This window comes from Amphiura filiformis, chromosome 4 (genome assembly GCF_039555335.1).
Source record: "Amphiura filiformis chromosome 4, Afil_fr2py, whole genome shotgun sequence".
In the NCBI taxonomy this organism is placed as follows: domain Eukaryota; kingdom Metazoa; phylum Echinodermata; class Ophiuroidea; order Amphilepidida; family Amphiuridae; genus Amphiura; species Amphiura filiformis.
This window is the reverse complement of record NC_092631.1, coordinates 79,614,377-79,631,731: the sequence shown is the minus strand read 5'-3', so window position 1 is coordinate 79,631,731 and position 17,355 is coordinate 79,614,377. Positions and strand designations below refer to the sequence as shown.

The 17,355-nt window shown below is 39.3% G+C and overlaps 1 protein-coding gene across 1 annotated transcript; it reads left to right on the top strand.

Annotated features, from left to right (window-relative positions):
- Window positions 1–6,671: 6,671 nt before the first annotated feature.
- On the top strand, window positions 6,672–17,009 carry LOC140149947 (uncharacterized). Its single transcript, XM_072171958.1, has 5 exons — window positions 6,672–7,438; window positions 8,789–9,055; window positions 15,336–15,437; window positions 15,855–16,061; window positions 16,425–17,009. The coding sequence occupies exons 1-5, from the start codon at window positions 6,763–6,765 to the stop codon at window positions 16,739–16,741; spliced, it is 1,569 nt and encodes a 522-aa protein (XP_072028059.1). The 5' UTR covers window positions 6,672–6,762; the 3' UTR covers window positions 16,742–17,009.
- The last annotated feature ends 346 nt before the right edge of the window (window positions 17,010–17,355 follow it).

Genomic DNA, 17,355 nt, shown 5'->3' with positions numbered 1-17,355 from the left:
TGGGAACGTTTACACCAGCTGGTGAAAAAGTGACTATATCTCATTAACCTATGCAGATTATGCGACAACTGACTTTTTTGTTCCTTATGACCAGAGGAAAGGTTTGACATATCGCACGACTCTGTGGGATATTTGGTTAAAAAGATAGAGGGTTAATTGCACAAAGTAGAAAAAAGTGACTATATCTCATTAACCACTGATCCTAAAGATATGCGACCGCTGACTTTTTTGTTCCTTATGACCAGAGGAAAAGTTTGACATATCGCACGACTCTCTTGGATAATTGGTTAAAAAGATACAGAGTTAAGTGCATAAAGTACAATAAGTGACTATATCTCATTAACCAATGATCGTACAGATACGCGACCGCTGACTTTTTTGTTCCTTGTGACACGAGAAAAAGTTCAACATATAGCACGACCCTCTGGGATATTTGGTTAAAAAGATAGAGGGTTAGGTGCACTTTTTTTTAAGTGACTATATCTCATTAACCAATGATCCTTCAGATATACGACCACTGACTTTTTTGTTCTTTAAGACCAGAGGAAAAGTTTGACATATCGCACGACTCTCTATGATGATTGGTTAAAAAAGTGTCTATATCTCTTTAACCACTGATCCTACAGAAATGCGACAACTGTCCGTTTGTTCCTGATAATGAGAGGAAAAGTTTGACATATCACACGACTACACACGGCTCTCTAGGATCATTGGTTAATGTTTAAGTATGCATGTCCCTAATGGTATACCGTAGTAACCTCAAACACCCCTATACCTAAATCAGCAGTAAGAAAAATTTCGATATATCAATTTGCCCATGACTATCACTGACGGGTCACTGACCTCAATGGTCAGAGTACGCATATGCAATTCAGCCTCTACACTGCAAACAAAAGCCATAGAACGTCTCAGTAAAATATACAAAAACTCTTAAAATACTAAAATTTCACGTTTATTATATTACACATTATCATCGTTTGAATATTTGTTTTGATGAAAGTGTCATAAATATTTAAATGAATGTAAATATAATTTTCTTCAATTCTCCATTTTGAAAAACGTAATTTCACGCAATTTCACGAACACGTGTTGATAATTGACGTTTGATTAAGGGACACATAGTACAGGACCAGCCTGTTGAATCCGTGACCAAATCATAGAACAAAAGTCATTTTGGGATCTTTGATTGATTCTGAATAAATTTAGCTTGGGCTCACCTCCTGAAACTTCCGGGCATTCCGGGGATGAGTCAATCAATGTCACATGGGGGTCAAATTTTCAGAATCCTCCAATTATGTCAAGTAATATATCGAAATACTCGTATGATCATGAGGATTCCAAAAATGTATAGTTTGTTATGTGTCAGACCTTTCAGGAGGGCGCTATGACGAAAAATGTTCATAGGTCAACGACCTTTTTGAATTCTGACAATAGTTAAGGGGTGGTGCAATAATTATGTGTACCCCTGGGGTGGTGAATTCTCAAAATGGTCTGCCAAAAATCTTTGCCCCCCCCTTTTGACGTGCCAAAAAACCTTTGCCCCCCTTTTGATGTGCCAAAAATCTTTGCCCCCCCCCCTTACACAGCAAGATTTTTGGAACCTGAATTTAAAACCTTAAATTGTTTTATCATATAATGCGAGCGCAGCGAGCAGGAAATTTTGAATATTTGAATGTGTTCCTAACGTTTTCCTACACCTTTTTAGAGCGTAATATAGAAACGGTGCCCAAAATATCTGTGCCAAAAATCGCTTGCCCCCTTTGACCTGCCAAAAATGCTTGTCCCCCCTTTTGGCCTGCCAAAAATCTTTGCCCTTTTAAAAATAGAAAAAAAGGAAATGAGGTGGCTGATTTGAATATTTTGTGACAAAAATAGCATCTGATCTTAAGACTGCTCTTAACCATCACCCCACCAAATTACATTTCTATATGCCTCACCAGTTCCGAAAAATGGCCAAAAGCATTTCGACAAATAAAAAATAGGCAAATGTGGTGACTAATTTGCATATCTTGTAACAAAAATCGCATCGGATCTTACGACTGCCGCTTACCACAACCTCATCAAGTTACATCCCTATACGCCTCAACAGTTCTTCGAAATGGCAAAAAAAACACCAAAAACAATTTTTAAGTTAAATATGCAAATTAGCTACCTAATTTGCATATTTTGCGCCAAAAATTGCATCAAGTCTTAGGGCAGCCACTTACCACCACCCTACCAAGTTACACTCCAATACACCTCACCACCTCCGAGAAACTAACCTGGAAGCCAAAGGCATTTAAAAACAAAGTTCACACAATACAAATGTATAAGACCCCATTATAGCATAAGGCAAGTCGTTTTAAATGATTTTAAATGTGACGTATAAAATTTGTCTATAACACAGGGAGATGTAGGGATTTGGGTACTTTTTGTTCAATTTTCACAGAAATTGAAGGATTTTGACCCATGTTTTTGTTTGTCTGTTTATCCCAGGGTCGCTGAAACAAAGAATTATATTAATTAAATCACCTAATTTATAATTAATAAAGGACAAAGAAAGATAAAAGCAAAAGTATGCTTCATTTAGTTAAACAATAGTAACATCCCTGTTGTGTACAAAAAATAACTCTATACGACAATGCAAATCAGGATCAATTCATGGACTAAGTGCACAGGCAGAGGGAAATGTTGATTTCTCAGCGGATGGAACAGCCATATTTTTTGCAGAGGGAGTATGTAAATTAAATGGAACAGCTATTTTGGGGCCATTATTTCAGAGGGAGTATGTAAATTAAATGGAACAGCCAAAATGCCAATGGGTATGTAATTTAACCAGAACAGCCTTAAATTGATATCGATATTAATCAGATTTGATTTGTCACGTGATCGTCAAACCTGTAGGAGAAGGTGTCAGTTCTTCAGGAACTGACACAAAAATAATAATCATGCTGGCACGCTATCGACAATAAGTCTGGATTAGTGTATATTGATAATCATTTACACACGAGAACACAAGTACAACTAGTGGCAAATGGTGGTCATAGACCACAAACCTAGCTGGGCGTGTTGGTGTTGTGGAGATATCTGACCCCTGTAAAATGTTTCAAAAATGTTCCGCTGGTTATGAGGTTTGTTGTCACCGAATTTGAGTCCCGTACTCCTTACAGATGTCCTGAAAATGCATTTCTAAGATTTGAACCTTTGACCTGACCCCTGCACGATGTTCCATAACGTTCCCCAGGTCATGAGGTTTGTTGCCTCTTACAGATGTCCAGATAATGAAATTCTAAGATTTGGCCCCAGATGACATTTGACCTGACCCCTGCAAAGTGTTCCAAAATGTTCCCCTTGGCATTAAGCCCCGTACCCCTTACAGATATACAGGAAATGCATTTCTAAAATTTGACCTCTGCATGACCTTTGACCTGACCCCTGTAAAATGTTCCCCTGGTCATTTAGTTTGTTGTCAGCGAGTTTGAACCCTGCACCCCTTACAGATGCCCAGAAAATGCATTTCTGAAATTTGACCTCTGCATGACCTTTGACCTGACCCCTGTAAAATGTTCCCCTGGTCATGATATATCTTGTCACTGAGTTTGAGCCCCATACCCCTTACAGATGTCCAGATTATATAATTCTAAGATTTTACCCCCTTAATGACCTTTGACCCCAATTCTGTGTGTAAGGTATAGGCACTGGGTAAAGCCGATGCACATGTGTAAGTGACGTCATTGTGCTATGTAATATGTGGCAGAAGAAGCATTTTGAAGATATTTGGTTATATACCGAAAATGCCCCTTTAATGACCTTTGATCCCAATTCAGTTTGCACCCTATGGGAACTGGATATAGCCGATACATATGTGCAAGTTACGTAACTGTAGGGTGTAACATGTAGGAGGAGAAGCATTTTGAAATTTGTTGACAGAAGAAAGAAAGAAAGAAGAATCGGATAGAAAAACAGGACCTAGCTCGGGGGGTTGAAAACCCCCCCAGCTAGGTAATTACGAACAACCACACAAATATGGCGTCATGATGCAACGTCAGGTCAGGTGTCAAGGCTTTTGTGCACAAATACAACTTGTATTTCCATACATCAATCAATCAATCAATCAATCTTTATTTTTCATCAATCTCATAAAGCATACAATGTAACAACAGAGGTAAATTAAATTATTGCACATTAACAAGTATTGATGAAGGCAGGTACATCACAAGACCAATAGGCCTGAAAACGATGTACCACCTTATAACATATAATTATAATTGTACATTAAATAATCAAAACGTTAATTATACACAAAAACATAAAAACATACAAAGAACCCATCTTAAGTTATAAAAAATACAAATTAAAGCAAACAAATAATTAGCAGTGTTTGTGTGATAATACATTATGGTGAATTGTATACAGAGTCGGCAAAAAAAAAAGAAATTATGAGATTATGAGAGGTATTTGATTTTAAATACCTTATAATGCTATTTTTGAATTCATATACCCGTTTTGCTTCTTTAATTTCACTTGGCAAACTATTCCATAGCCTAGGACCAAGTGTTAGAACATCAGTCATTTTATGGATATTAGTACGATAATTTTCTTTCTTTCTGGTATTATAATTGTGAATAGACTTCATGTTTATGAACAAATTGTCAAATGATCTTGGTAATAAACTCATATGATATTTGTACATAAAAATACCCAGTTCTTTATTAAATAGTTGACATATATTAAGTAAATTGTACTTTTCGAACAGTGGTTTGGTGTGGCAAAGATACGAACTATTTGTGATAATTCTAACTGGTTTTTTTTGGAGCTTCACGATTCTGTTTAAATTATAGTTATTAGCAGAACCCCACAATACTATACCGTAAGTTAAATATGGTAAGATTAGTGTACAATACAACTGATACAGGCTTGGTTTAGGTAAAAATAGCTTTACTTTGTTTAAGACGCCAATATTCCTAGAACAAGTCTTACAAATGTTGTTAATGTGTGACCTCCAAGTAAGGTTTTCATCAAGTGTAATTCCCAGAAATTTGACATCATACACACGTGAAAGTTTGCATCCATCGAGAAATATATTGTGAACTTCAGTTATATTTTTTGTTTGATGAGGTGTTCCAATAAACATAAGATTTGTTTTACTGGCATTTAAGGATAACTTGTTACACTTAAACCAGTTAACAATTTCCTTCAACTCTTTATTCAAATTATCACAAAGCCTCTGAATATTGTTATCAGAAAGAAAAACAGTTGTATCATCTGCAAATAATATGAAAGATAGAATGAATGATAATCTTCATAATCGTATGAAAGATAGAAGTTACATGTCATGCCTGTCACTTATTTCCTTCGTATTATTGATATGAAATCCTAATTTCGACATTATTATAGGAAAAAGGCATTCCCTTATCAAATTAGAAGACTTTCTTGGAAAAACAAATCACTGCTGCCTTATGGGATCATAGTACTTGACTTCATTTCTGCCCGTCGTGACCGCGATTGAGGGCGTTTTTACTCTCTTCAACAAGTACGTTCGCTAAACTTACGACACCTTTATGTGGTGACCTCAATCACATGGGCCGAATAAGAGTTGATGTGAATTATTCATAACCGATCGATAACTTGCCTCAATTTGTTGACAGGTATCCATACAAATTTGCATGGCTAAAATAAAACCCGTGAATTAACAGTGGCGTACCGTGGCCGCTCCTACCCCGGGGGGCTCAGAAAATGTAAATTTTGCCGCCCCTTGGAGCAACAGCCCGAAAAGGTTGACCCAAATTTTTTCCAGCCAGGAAGGCTCTCGAAAATCTAAATACAGCTTACAGCTGTCGCCCTGTTGTTGACAGTCAAAAAGGTCTATTTTCTTTAATTTTCAATAATTTTTCGCCCCCTTTTTTCTTCATCATTATTATTGCCGCCACTTAAGTACCGACCTTTTTTCTTTTCTTACTCTTTTTTCCGCCCCTTTGTCTTCCGCCGCCCCTTCTTTTTGCCGCCCCCTACTTTTACCCCGGGGGGCTGGCGCACCCAAGGCCACCCCCCCCCCCCAAAATACGCCCATGATTAAGTGCCCCACCCCGGATTTGACCCAAGATACAGTACACCCATATTAAGCGTAAATTCCTTAAGCGTGTTTATAGTAAGTCAGTTATCCGATATTTAACGTATATTATATTTTATAAGTACTGCGAAATCAATTGTTATTGCAGTATAATCTTTCTGTATAAACACGCTCCTTATTACCTCATTGCGAAAAACAATCAGGAACCCAGGAAGTGTTCCTTTGTTAATTTTGATATTGAATTTGCATTACAGATGTCGATATCAGGAAGCTCATCATCATCATCATCATCAGAAGCAGTAGAGAAACAAGAGGATTATTTTGTTTCTCAACTTCACAAAATAACAGCCGAAAGACAAGCGCCCCTTGACCTTGAAGAAGTCACACCCTTGATCGACGAGACCGTAACCTTTTTAACAGGTTTGAACTATTATAGTACCGCAGAGGTTGCAGATGCACTCTCCATGTTAAATAGAGTCCCAATGTGCATAACTAGTGGGAATCCCTATTCCAGGTATGCCGACATTGATATGAAAGTATATCATACAAATGTCCTTGCGGTGGGACGGTATCTGTTGCAGCGTGATTTTGCTGAAATCACTCTACATATGGGCAAGTCATTACTACAGCAACTACAAGCACCTGATACCGATAGCCAGTTGATATATCGGTGCCAGTACATCTTGGTTCGGTTGCATTATTGGCTATTCTCAATGTTGTTGTTCCCCTTCCCTTCGCAAGATAGCGATTTTTGTAGATCATTCGGTACAGAGGAATATTTTGATGTTACGAAGCAGTCTCTGTTATATTTTGACGACCCTGCCAACAAGATCTTTACCAATGACTATAATGGTGTCAATCTTACACTGAAAGTTAAACTATCGATCTTATATACACTGCTTATGATAATCTCAAAATGTCTGGACAACAGAAATGTGTACCGACGTGCCAATATCATCCCAACTCTATCAATGATGGGTAAAGAGAACATGGAAGTGAAAACGCTTTCCCTACTAATACTCTCATATGTAGTAGACGAAGAAGAGAACGAGATGCTGACGAAATCTGAGGATGCCATTCGATTTTTGACCGAACTGTTCATTAAAACCGTTTATTCGACCCAGCACATGCTTGATAGCACATATATAGCAGAGTACAATGTTATATTTGTTTATTCCACAAGTGAATTGCTAGATGCACTTAACCATCTAGCAGTCAATGACAGCAACAAACTTGAGATTCTCAAGCATGGCGGTGTACCAGCTATCATTCGAATGCTTCAATCAGATTTCACTAAGGAAGAAAAGGAGCTAGCGATAAAGGCACTTTGGAATCTGGCTTTTGTGGACAATATCAGGGCAAACAGCGAGGTACAGAAAGCAAAGTCAGGTAAGAAGCGCTATCAAAGACCTTTTGGTCATTTTAAAATATACTGATTGGTATTTTTATTTGGAAAAATGAAAGAAGTTAAATTTGTTTGGACAAAAAACGCTTTTGGCCTATGGTGTCTTTGTGATGCCTCGAATAGCTTAGACTGCGCTGCATTCCTTTTTTTTTTTTCTTTTTTTTTTGATAAACAATTATTCATACGTTTCCATGCATGAAACCATTTAAAATCTATGACGAAACACATCACATCTCCAGTGACTGCCCTGCCCAGAGAAAAAAGGACTGCGGTAGTTGGATATGACCTGTGTGACCCACCATATCTTAACACATAGACTCAACCTCTTTCATCCCGAATCTGAGATGAATGTTAATGAAGTAAAAATCAACGTGGGTGGTAAATCTTAACCAATAACAGATAGGCAAGCATATACATGTTTATGCATTAGCCCAACCCACTGTGTTTACTGAACCCAACCCACGTGGGGTAGCTCTATCTGTGTCATTCAGATTTCCTTTGACAGCTTAACCATAGCGTATACGTGCGCGACGTCAAGCGTATACATGGACCTTGTGCAAATAATACGCGGTGGACGGCTATTCAAACGGCTTAATTTGTAAAAACCACAGGATATGTGCAGAAACAGCCAAGACTGCATTTTAATGAGGTAACATCATACCCACTATAGAGTGCATAGTTCATTTTACATTCGAAATACAGTAGACTAGTTTTCTCATGGATATCTGAGCTGTTAAATCAGAACAGGAATGATGAGTTTTCCAAGGCCAGGTCAGAGAGATTAATTTAGGGAATGATAAATTAAACTGGTCTACTACAGTAGACTACGAATAGCTGTGCTCGGATAATATTGAAATAGAGCAAACAGGCAAGCGCCACTATGACAATCGGGTGTGGGAGAAGCAGGCACATGGGTGTACTGTAAGGGGTGAGTGGGTGGTAGGTAGGTTGTGGGTGGGATATGTGTGAGTCGGGCTTCGAGCCCAGCCACTTAGGGACCGATCGTTATTTACGGCAGGGGGAATGGGCGTTTTGGAAAAAATATCGACACAAAATTTCGCGTTCCCCCATTGCGTCTGCTCAAAATTTTCGCGTTTCCCCTTGTTTTCCCAATTTTCTCCATTTAAAATTTAACAATACCCCCTCCTGGTTCAACTAAAAATTTCAGGTTCCCCCTAAAGACCCCCAAAAAATTTCGTGTTCCCCCCTAAATTGTCCCATTCCCCCCTCTGTCATAAATAACGAACGCTCCCTTAGGGGAACATTATGTGTCAGCACTGTGTATGTATGAAATAAGCGGATATGTATAACATTTCGCTTCCCGTTAACTTTAGCACTCCGGCAACTTGCGAGGTCGGAAGATAAATCACTGAGTGATGCAAGTTCCTACGCTCTGTGGGAGATAAGCGGTCACCGAGAGGGGATCTCCACGACTCGACAGACTGATTATCCGCCATCGTATGAGGAAACCGTGAGAAGCGATTCTGAGTCCACCCATTTGATGCTAAGCTACCAATGGGATCATCAGGAAACCGTCCGTTCTATCGGGGAAAGTCTCACAAGAGCTGGCTACAAAATATGGATGGATATTTTTGACATGAGTGAGTTGTTTTCTTGTTTACTCAATTGATTGTGACAGCCCATTACATTAAATTACATTAAAAGTATGGTTACCGTTGGTATTCCTGATCCTGTGTATTCTAATTGTTCTATAAACTGATCAAGGTTGACAGAGACAGGACCAGCGGCGGCGGAACGATTTTGAAAGTGGGGGCCAGTCAGGGTGATGTAAAAAATTGAAATAATGGCCGCGACGCAGGGAGGTATCTGAGGGCAGATGTGCCCCCCTCAGAAGTGAGAAACTTTTGCAAACTGAAGGCTCAATTGAAGCCATTTGGTGGACCATTCTGGCACTATTATTGTGTAATTTGTTTTAGTTTGGGCTATCCGAAAATGGGTTCATATCTTTGGATAAATGAAGGCCCAAATTGAAGCCATTCGTGGATAAGTTTTCGCTATTATTGTATTAAATTATTGCTTTTAGTGTTGGGTGTCCAAAGCAGAAGCGAAAAAGGGAATTTGTTTATCCATAGGCCTACACATTGTGTATTAACACAGGGGAGTTGGAAAATTTGCAAAATGAAGGTCCAATTGAAGCCATTTTGTGCATCATTTTTACACTTTCTTTAAGTTCACCCAGACATGTTACACACAGCACATTATGGGTTAAAGGTGGGGAGCAGGCCCCCGGTCATAAAAGTGGAGGGGCCACTGCCCCCCCGGTTCAACCGCCGATGGACAGGACCGATGGATAGAGGCAGTGGAGTCCATAGACTTTACCCACTCAAATCGAAAAGCTTGAAGCATATTAAACCATTTCACCGGTAAAACAGCATCCAGCCCAGAGGAGTGTCCAGGGAGCGCAAACTCAATCGCTACACAGCTTGGCCAAAATGGTCGCTGCTCACATCCAGCTTGTGACAGGGAGGATATGGACACCACAACTCCTTTTACCATGGAAGAGATGGCACATCAGGCACTAAAGACACTGACAGCTGGTTTCTGAAGCACAAATTTCATACAAGAAATTAATAACTACCGATCAGGATGGAAACAAAATTACATGGATTGTGGATGAAGATGAGAACGAGGTGGCCAACGCCAGGGCCGGATTTACCTTTTTGGGGGCCCTGGGCCAGGCCAAAATTTGGAGGCCCCCAAACGCACCGTGAGGAAGGCATGTGCACTCAAGTGGCCAAGTTTTAGATTTCACTAGGACATTTGTGCGCGAAGCGTGCGAAAAAATTAAATTTTAGACTATTTTAGCTCAAATTGAATCTAAAATTTGCTATAAATATGCCAGTGCGCGCGAAGCGCGAAAATTTTTGTAAATTTTGTACCCTATTTTGGACCAAAACATGGTGTTTTCGGCTAAAATTGAAGATGCACACTGTACAAGGCAATTTTGGGGGCCCCCAAAATGTGGGGGCCCTGGGCCCGGGCCCATCTGGCCCTATGGTAAATCCGGCCCTGGCCAACGCCCTTCAAATTAATCACGTTAACAATAATTGTAATTTTATGTGTTGGAATGTAAATGGACTGAAAAACAAATTGCAAAATGATGACTGTGCTTATAAATATCTTGGTTTAGATTTAACACCAGGAAATTCATCGGAAAAAGCAACACGCACTTTGTCGGACCAAGCTAGTAAAGCTATGGCGCAGTTGCGTTAAATTTCAAAAAAGGTGGGTGCTTTGCATATGCGGCACTTTTTTAAAGTTTTTGATTCAACTGTTGCTCTCATTCTTATGTATGGTTCTGAAATTTGGGGCTTTGGTGAATACTTCTTCTACTTCTATGCTGCTACTCATCAAAGCCTGTTCAGCATCTGGATGAGGACATTGGTGCGGTGCCTACAACAGTGGACTCTGTCTGTGCAAAAGTGCTCTCCAAATTTACAGGTGCTGGTTTGGTGCAAGTAAAAAACTCTCTGTCATGTCTACTCTCTGCTGATGGCTCCCTTGAACTGCTCTATGGTGGGCAGTTCGATGATGGCTTGGGGGAGCGCATCCCATTCTCTTATGGTCCTAGTGAAGAAATTGTGTTTATATATGTCGGAGTTGGAGCTGAGTCGCATGAAGTGTTGATGTTGACTGCTTCGTGTTGATCTGGTTCTGGTCTGTATGTGGTTTGGTATGGATATGACGATTTGTTGGTTAACAACCTTGTAGAACATAGTGAGCCGGGCTTGTCTGCGTCTTTCTTCCAGAGTGGGTATGCCGAGGTCTTGCCTCATGCTGGCTTCTCTGCTGTAATTTCCACAGATGAAGCGGACGGCCCTCCTCTGGATCATCTCAAGTTGGTCAATCTGATTTTGTTTGTGAGGATCCCAGACGACAGATGCATACTCATAAATCCATGCTGTACCAGGCAAGTATTTGCTTCTCTTCGAGGTGTTCCATTATTGAGTGGAATATGATGTGTTCCATGAGTTTGGTTGTCACTCAGGTAAGTGATATCGGGCGGTAGTTTGAGGGCATATTTTTGTTTCCTTTCTTAAACACGGCAACGATATTCGCAGATACCCAATCAACCGGGAAAGATCCAGTGTTGTAGGACTGGGTAAAGATGACTTGTAAAATAGGAGCAATTTGTTTGGCTGTCTCTTTAAGGATGCGAATTGGAACAAGATCTGGTCCACATGCTTTCCTTGGGTTGAGCTTACTGAGAAGTTTCTCAATTCCATTGGTGGTGAAATTGATGTCTGGCATAGCAGTGTATGGGCTTGGTCCCATGTCAGGAAATGATGATGTGTCTTCCTGGGTAAAAACCGATTGGTACTGTTTGTTTAAAGCTTCAGCTTTAGCTGCACTGTCTGTAGCCAGTCCACGATCAGTTTTCAATGGTGGAATGCACAGGAATGCCGCAACTGTCCTTTTTCTGGTTGTTGATAAACTGCCAGAGTCTTGCATGGTATCTTCCAATATGTTGCCAACATAGTCTTCATAAGCATTTTTCATGCTGCTCTGCCCTTTACCTTTTTTCCTCATTTCTTTGAATTCATCCCAGTTCTTTTCAGTGTTATTTTTCTTCGCTTTCTTCCATATGCGCTTCTTCTTTCTGATCTCTCTCTTGATTGTGTTATTCATCCATGGTGTATCTTGCCATGATGATAACTGTTTCTGTGGTATATGTTTATCCATGAGGCTAAATGAGGTCCAATTGGTTTCCGTGTCTCTTTCCATGGGGTTCGACTGAAGAAAGGACTCTTTATAGCTTTCCATTTCATCACGTAAACCATCCATGTCGCCTTTCTTATAACGGTAAACTTTCCGTGGTTTTCTATGGATGTATTTAACAGTGGTGTCAAGTTGGACTATCACTGCATCATGATCTGATATCCCTGGTACCGTTTCCACTTTTCTTAGCTGGTCTGGGATATTGGTGAACACGAGGTCTAAAATGTTCTCACCACGAGTTGGAATATGCTGCATTTGCACTAGCATGTTATCATTTGCTAGGTCAATTAGAGTCTGGTTTAAGCCCAGTCCATTCTCCCAGTTGATGTCGGGTGTGTTGAAATCACCTGCCAGGATAATATTTGGCAGAGAAGACTTCCCTGTTAACTTCTTTACGGATTCATCCAACTTGACAAGGGGCACTGGATCTTCATTAGTTGGGCGATAGAAAGAGCCAACAAATAGTGGTTGCTTTCCCGCAAATAATATTTTGATCCAAATTGCTTCGCAGTCACAATCAGTGTCCAGGCTCTCTTCTTGAATAGCTAACAGATCTTTTTCAACACCTAAGAAGACTCCCCCACCATGTTTGTTGCGATCTTTCCTACAGATGTTGTAAGAATCTGGAAAGAGTTCTGATGTTGAGTAACCAGCATCTATATGCGATTCTGTGCCACATATGATGTCCGGATCTTCTTGTTCAAGGAGGGCCCGAAAGTCACATTGTTTTCGTTTGCTCTTCAGGCTACGGCAATTTACATTTAACAGTTTAAGCTTTCTAAACTTTGGTTTACTTTTTGTCTTGTTTGGTGGTATGTTGCTCTGAGTACTACTAGCAGAAGAAGCAGAACTTTGCGACGAGAGATTTGAATCATCGACATCATCCACAATCTCGTCTTCTGAATCTGATAGTACTGAGAAAGAGTTATCTAGTGTGATAGAATCACTACTGTTGAAAGATGTGATGAGGTTCATGTTTTCACATACACTACAGAACCAGACGGTCCTCTTGCTGGGACTAATATTTTTCAGCTCCTCATACTCTCCTGGGGTCATGTTTCCACATTTTATGTGGACCCACTGTTGACAGTCTGGGTTATCGCACATAACAGCTCTGTGGGTTTTTGCCACTGGTTTTTGGCACATCTATGGGTACTTGACTGGGCCTGGGTTTATTTCTATATCACCCCCTAACACGAGCAGTAAAATCATCATATTCTTTGTTGGATTACTATGGTTTGATGTTTCATATAATCTGACACTTCTACTACGTGGCGACTTGACTAAGTCCAAACGTATGCTACTTGATTCCACATTGTCTTTTAGGCAAGTTTGAACATGATGAATAACAAAGACAATCGTAGTTAATAACTGAATAGCAGGAATCAAAGTCAGTTTTCTGTTGTAGCTCTTCACCATGAAAACAAATTGAAACCTTCCTACCTTGAGAATCTTCTTTGATGTCCTAAACTATGCAACTGAAAGAGTAGTAACAGCTCTAAAATTCACCAAATCAGGCCATAAAATGCGTTTTCTTGCACTGTTGTTCCAATCACACGGGGGCTGCCATGTTGGATGAAGATGAATCGATTTCCAATCAATAACAAGTTTCCGCGGTATCCTACTTCCGGTTGTGTTTACGGCAGTGGAGACTAGATTTCAACCAATAATTTCATCTTTCCAAGTGACGAAAATGTCTCCAAATGGGTCTTGTGATATCCTGATGGTATTTACTTTCGCTATATTCCAAGATCGTTGACAAAAAAGAGATCAATCTCAGAGGATTTGCAGCGAAAATGAGAGCATTGACAGCACTGTTGACGGCAACAAACGTTCCCTTATCTTATTGAAAGAGTCCAAACAAAAGCATGTAAGTTCTTCCTTGGTGTAAATTCATCTACTCCAAATTGTGCAGCTCTGCGTGAATGTGGTAGATCACTTTTATGCACTCGTCAAATAATCAGATTTATAAAATATTGGCTGAGGATTTTGCGACTTCCCGATCATAGATATCCAAAAATTGCATATAAGATGCTTCTCAGACTTGATGAAAATGGTAAATCAACTTGGGCAAGCGCTGTTAAAGATATTCTGTTCTCGTACGGGTTTGGCTATGCATGGCTTGCACAAGATATAGGAAATGAAATCGAATTCTTTAGCCAAAGAGTTTCTGACATCTCTCATCAACACTGGGTGCCAGAGGTATCATCAAACGGTCGTCTTATTATATATCGGGAATTTAAGAGCCTGCGCATTTCTGAACACTATCTAATCGATTTATGACTGCCGTGGCAAGATTACGATGTTCTACTCATTATTGCCTTCGAGTCGAGACAGGACGGAGAGAAAGTTTGCTTTATGATGAACGCGTTTGTTTTTTATGCGACGAATAAGAAGTTGAAGATGAATTGCACTTTCTCCTAAAATGCAGCCGCTTCGATGATCTTAGAGCAAAATATTTCCCCTCCTGTTTGGACTCGAGGCCAACAATGGCAAATTTCATTCGTTTTATGACTTCATCAAATGAGCACACTTTAAAAGAACTTGCTTCATACTGCCATTATGCACTGCTTACCAGATACAGTATTGAAAACAATTACTGAATTTATTTGTATGTGTTTCTAAATTGGTAAATATTGTAATCATTAATTTTGTAGATGTGAAAAGGGCCGATGGCCTATATTTACAATGTAATAAAACTCTCCTTTTGGGAAGGCTGAACTGAACTGAATTGTGATCAGTGGTGATGAATGGCTTTCAACATCAAGTCCTCTACACACGCACATTAATCACCCAACAACAAGATGTTCTGGCTTTGACCTGAGACAATAATAGTCTCAGCTTTGACATCCCCAGTCAACCATGGGTGTGAGACTAAACCGCCTTCGCACAAGCTAACATGTGGAAATGGGGAACAACATGATGCAGAAATAAGGGACTGGCTGTTCAGAAAGCAACCTGAGATCTAAATATCTCCCGGTTTAGGTTTCACACACATTGACAATTTACTAGGAACTACCTCGTTGGATATTCTGACAAATACCGGAATAAGTTGAGCTGCTATGAGTATTTTGGTTTGATAGTTTGATAGATCTGCACCTTTCACTTTAAATTATAAGTTTTTTTACATCATTTTCTCAGGTGGAAATACGTTGGATGCAATGGCAGAAGCGGTGGAAACATCATCAGCGTTTATCATGTGCGCGACTGAGAAATACAAAATGAGCAGAAACTGCAGATCAGGTAAAACGATATAAGATCAACTAAATATTATGTTACCATGCTAGTTATTGCAGACAATTTTCGAAATTGACCATTTCGTCGCCGTTGGCGGCGTTTGGCTCTGCTAACTCCAATTTTGCGGAGCAGAAAACTGACAGCGAGGCCAAATATTTAATTACATACTCCCAATTATGCAAAGTTAATTTGCTAAGTAACCATAAGGACTATCTAGCTGAGACTTGGTACATATGTAGTACAAGTAAAATAGAAGTATATTACGTTTAGCATTTGCTAATTTTAATCCGCATAATTATTTAGAGGTTATTTTATATTTTCAAGAAATTGGAAATGCTGTGATGGAAATTCTCATTTGCGACATATCATTCTTTTGTAATAATAACAAAGAATACATATATGCATAATCCTTTGACATTTCAGAAGCGGAGTATGCTATGGAACTGAACAAACCCATAATTCCTCTACGACTGGAAGCTGACTACAAACCTGATGGTTGGCTCGGGCTGGCTCTTGGAAAAAAGTTGTACTTTGAATTCTATTCCGACGATGAGATGACCACCAGTATGCAAAAACTCATCAAAGAAATTGAAAAGCGAGGTCTGAAAAGACAATGTGATGAAGCAGATGGTAAGGGTAAAAGTAACTTTAAGCAATTAAAAAGTCAATGACATGAAAAAACCATTACTCATCGTGGTCATCGACATCGTTTGACATTCTTATAATATTTTAATATTATAAATTACATTACAAAGTACTTTAATATCATTAAAATGATATTAAAGTACTTTGTAATGTAATTTATGTTTTGTAACTATTTTATACCAATATGGTATTGATAAAGATGGTTTTTTACATTATTTTCAAATTGAAAATATTCTAATTTGCGGATGGCAATGAAAACGCATTTTATACCATTCGTGCATTTTTCCTAACAGTTTCGGTTCGACAAATTCACCTTTTCTGATTCTTATTCTAATATCTCGAATCCAGGAGCTGCGGGTGTCGTTCCTATTCAAGCTTCAATTCAGGAGGCATCTCCTTCTCGATCACCTACCACGCAATCTAAGAAACCCACAATAGATATCAGTAACTGGACCAATGAAGACGTCCAAACATGGCTTCAAGAGAAAGGGATACCACAGATGTGTTCACCGCTGAGTTTCTATACAGGGAGTCACTTAACAGAGATGTACGAGCAGTACAAAGAATCAAAGCAAGAGGTCAAAAACGAACTGAAAAGCGCGTATAATCTGGATTTTGACACCTTGATCAAATTCACCACAGCTCTCGCACAATTATTCAAGTAAAGCTATGAAGTATCAGGATAAAGACCATTAGGACACAGGTTAGGATGTTTGACTTTACATGCATCTCAGACAACTCGAGAAGTTTCCTCTTATAGCGAAATCGTTTAACAACGCAAATGCAAAATTTGTTTAATTGTAATTGTGGTGGTTTTGGTTTTGGAGGTGTGGTCGTTGTTGCTAGTGTTGTTGTTGATTGTGATGGTTATATCGAGGGCTTAGAGCCAGAAGAAGCTATGTCCATTTGTTTTCTCAATTACATGTTACTCATTTCGGCAACAAATGGACAGTTAATTATGCCCTCCATAATAAATGCAAGTGACTTTGGGGTGTATGCATGGTCACTGTACTTAAACAGTTAGTTAGACGCAAGTGACCATGTATTATATATACCCCAAAGTCACTTACATTTTCTTATGAGGGCAGAATTAACCGTCCATTTGTTGCCGAAATGAGTAACATGTAATTGCGAAAACAAATGGACATAGCTTCTTCTGGCTCTAAGCCCACGATATATAATGTAGTTGTAGTGGTTAGGATTTTGATTAGAGGTGGTAGTGGTGATTGAAATATGCCTAATTGATAACTGGTTATCATCTTCTCTCAAGAAGAATTGG

Coding starts and splice junctions, on each gene's coding strand:
- LOC140149947 (XM_072171958.1), top strand. CDS start 6,763: ATGTTGTTGTTCCCCTTCCCTTCGCAAGATAGCGATTTTTGTAGATCA. Junction 9,056..15,335: donor GATGGATATTTTTGACATGA/GTGAGTTGTTTT, acceptor TCATTTTCTCAG/GTGGAAATACGTTGGATGCA. Junction 15,438..15,854: donor GAGCAGAAACTGCAGATCAG/GTAAAACGATAT, acceptor TTGACATTTCAG/AAGCGGAGTATGCTATGGAA.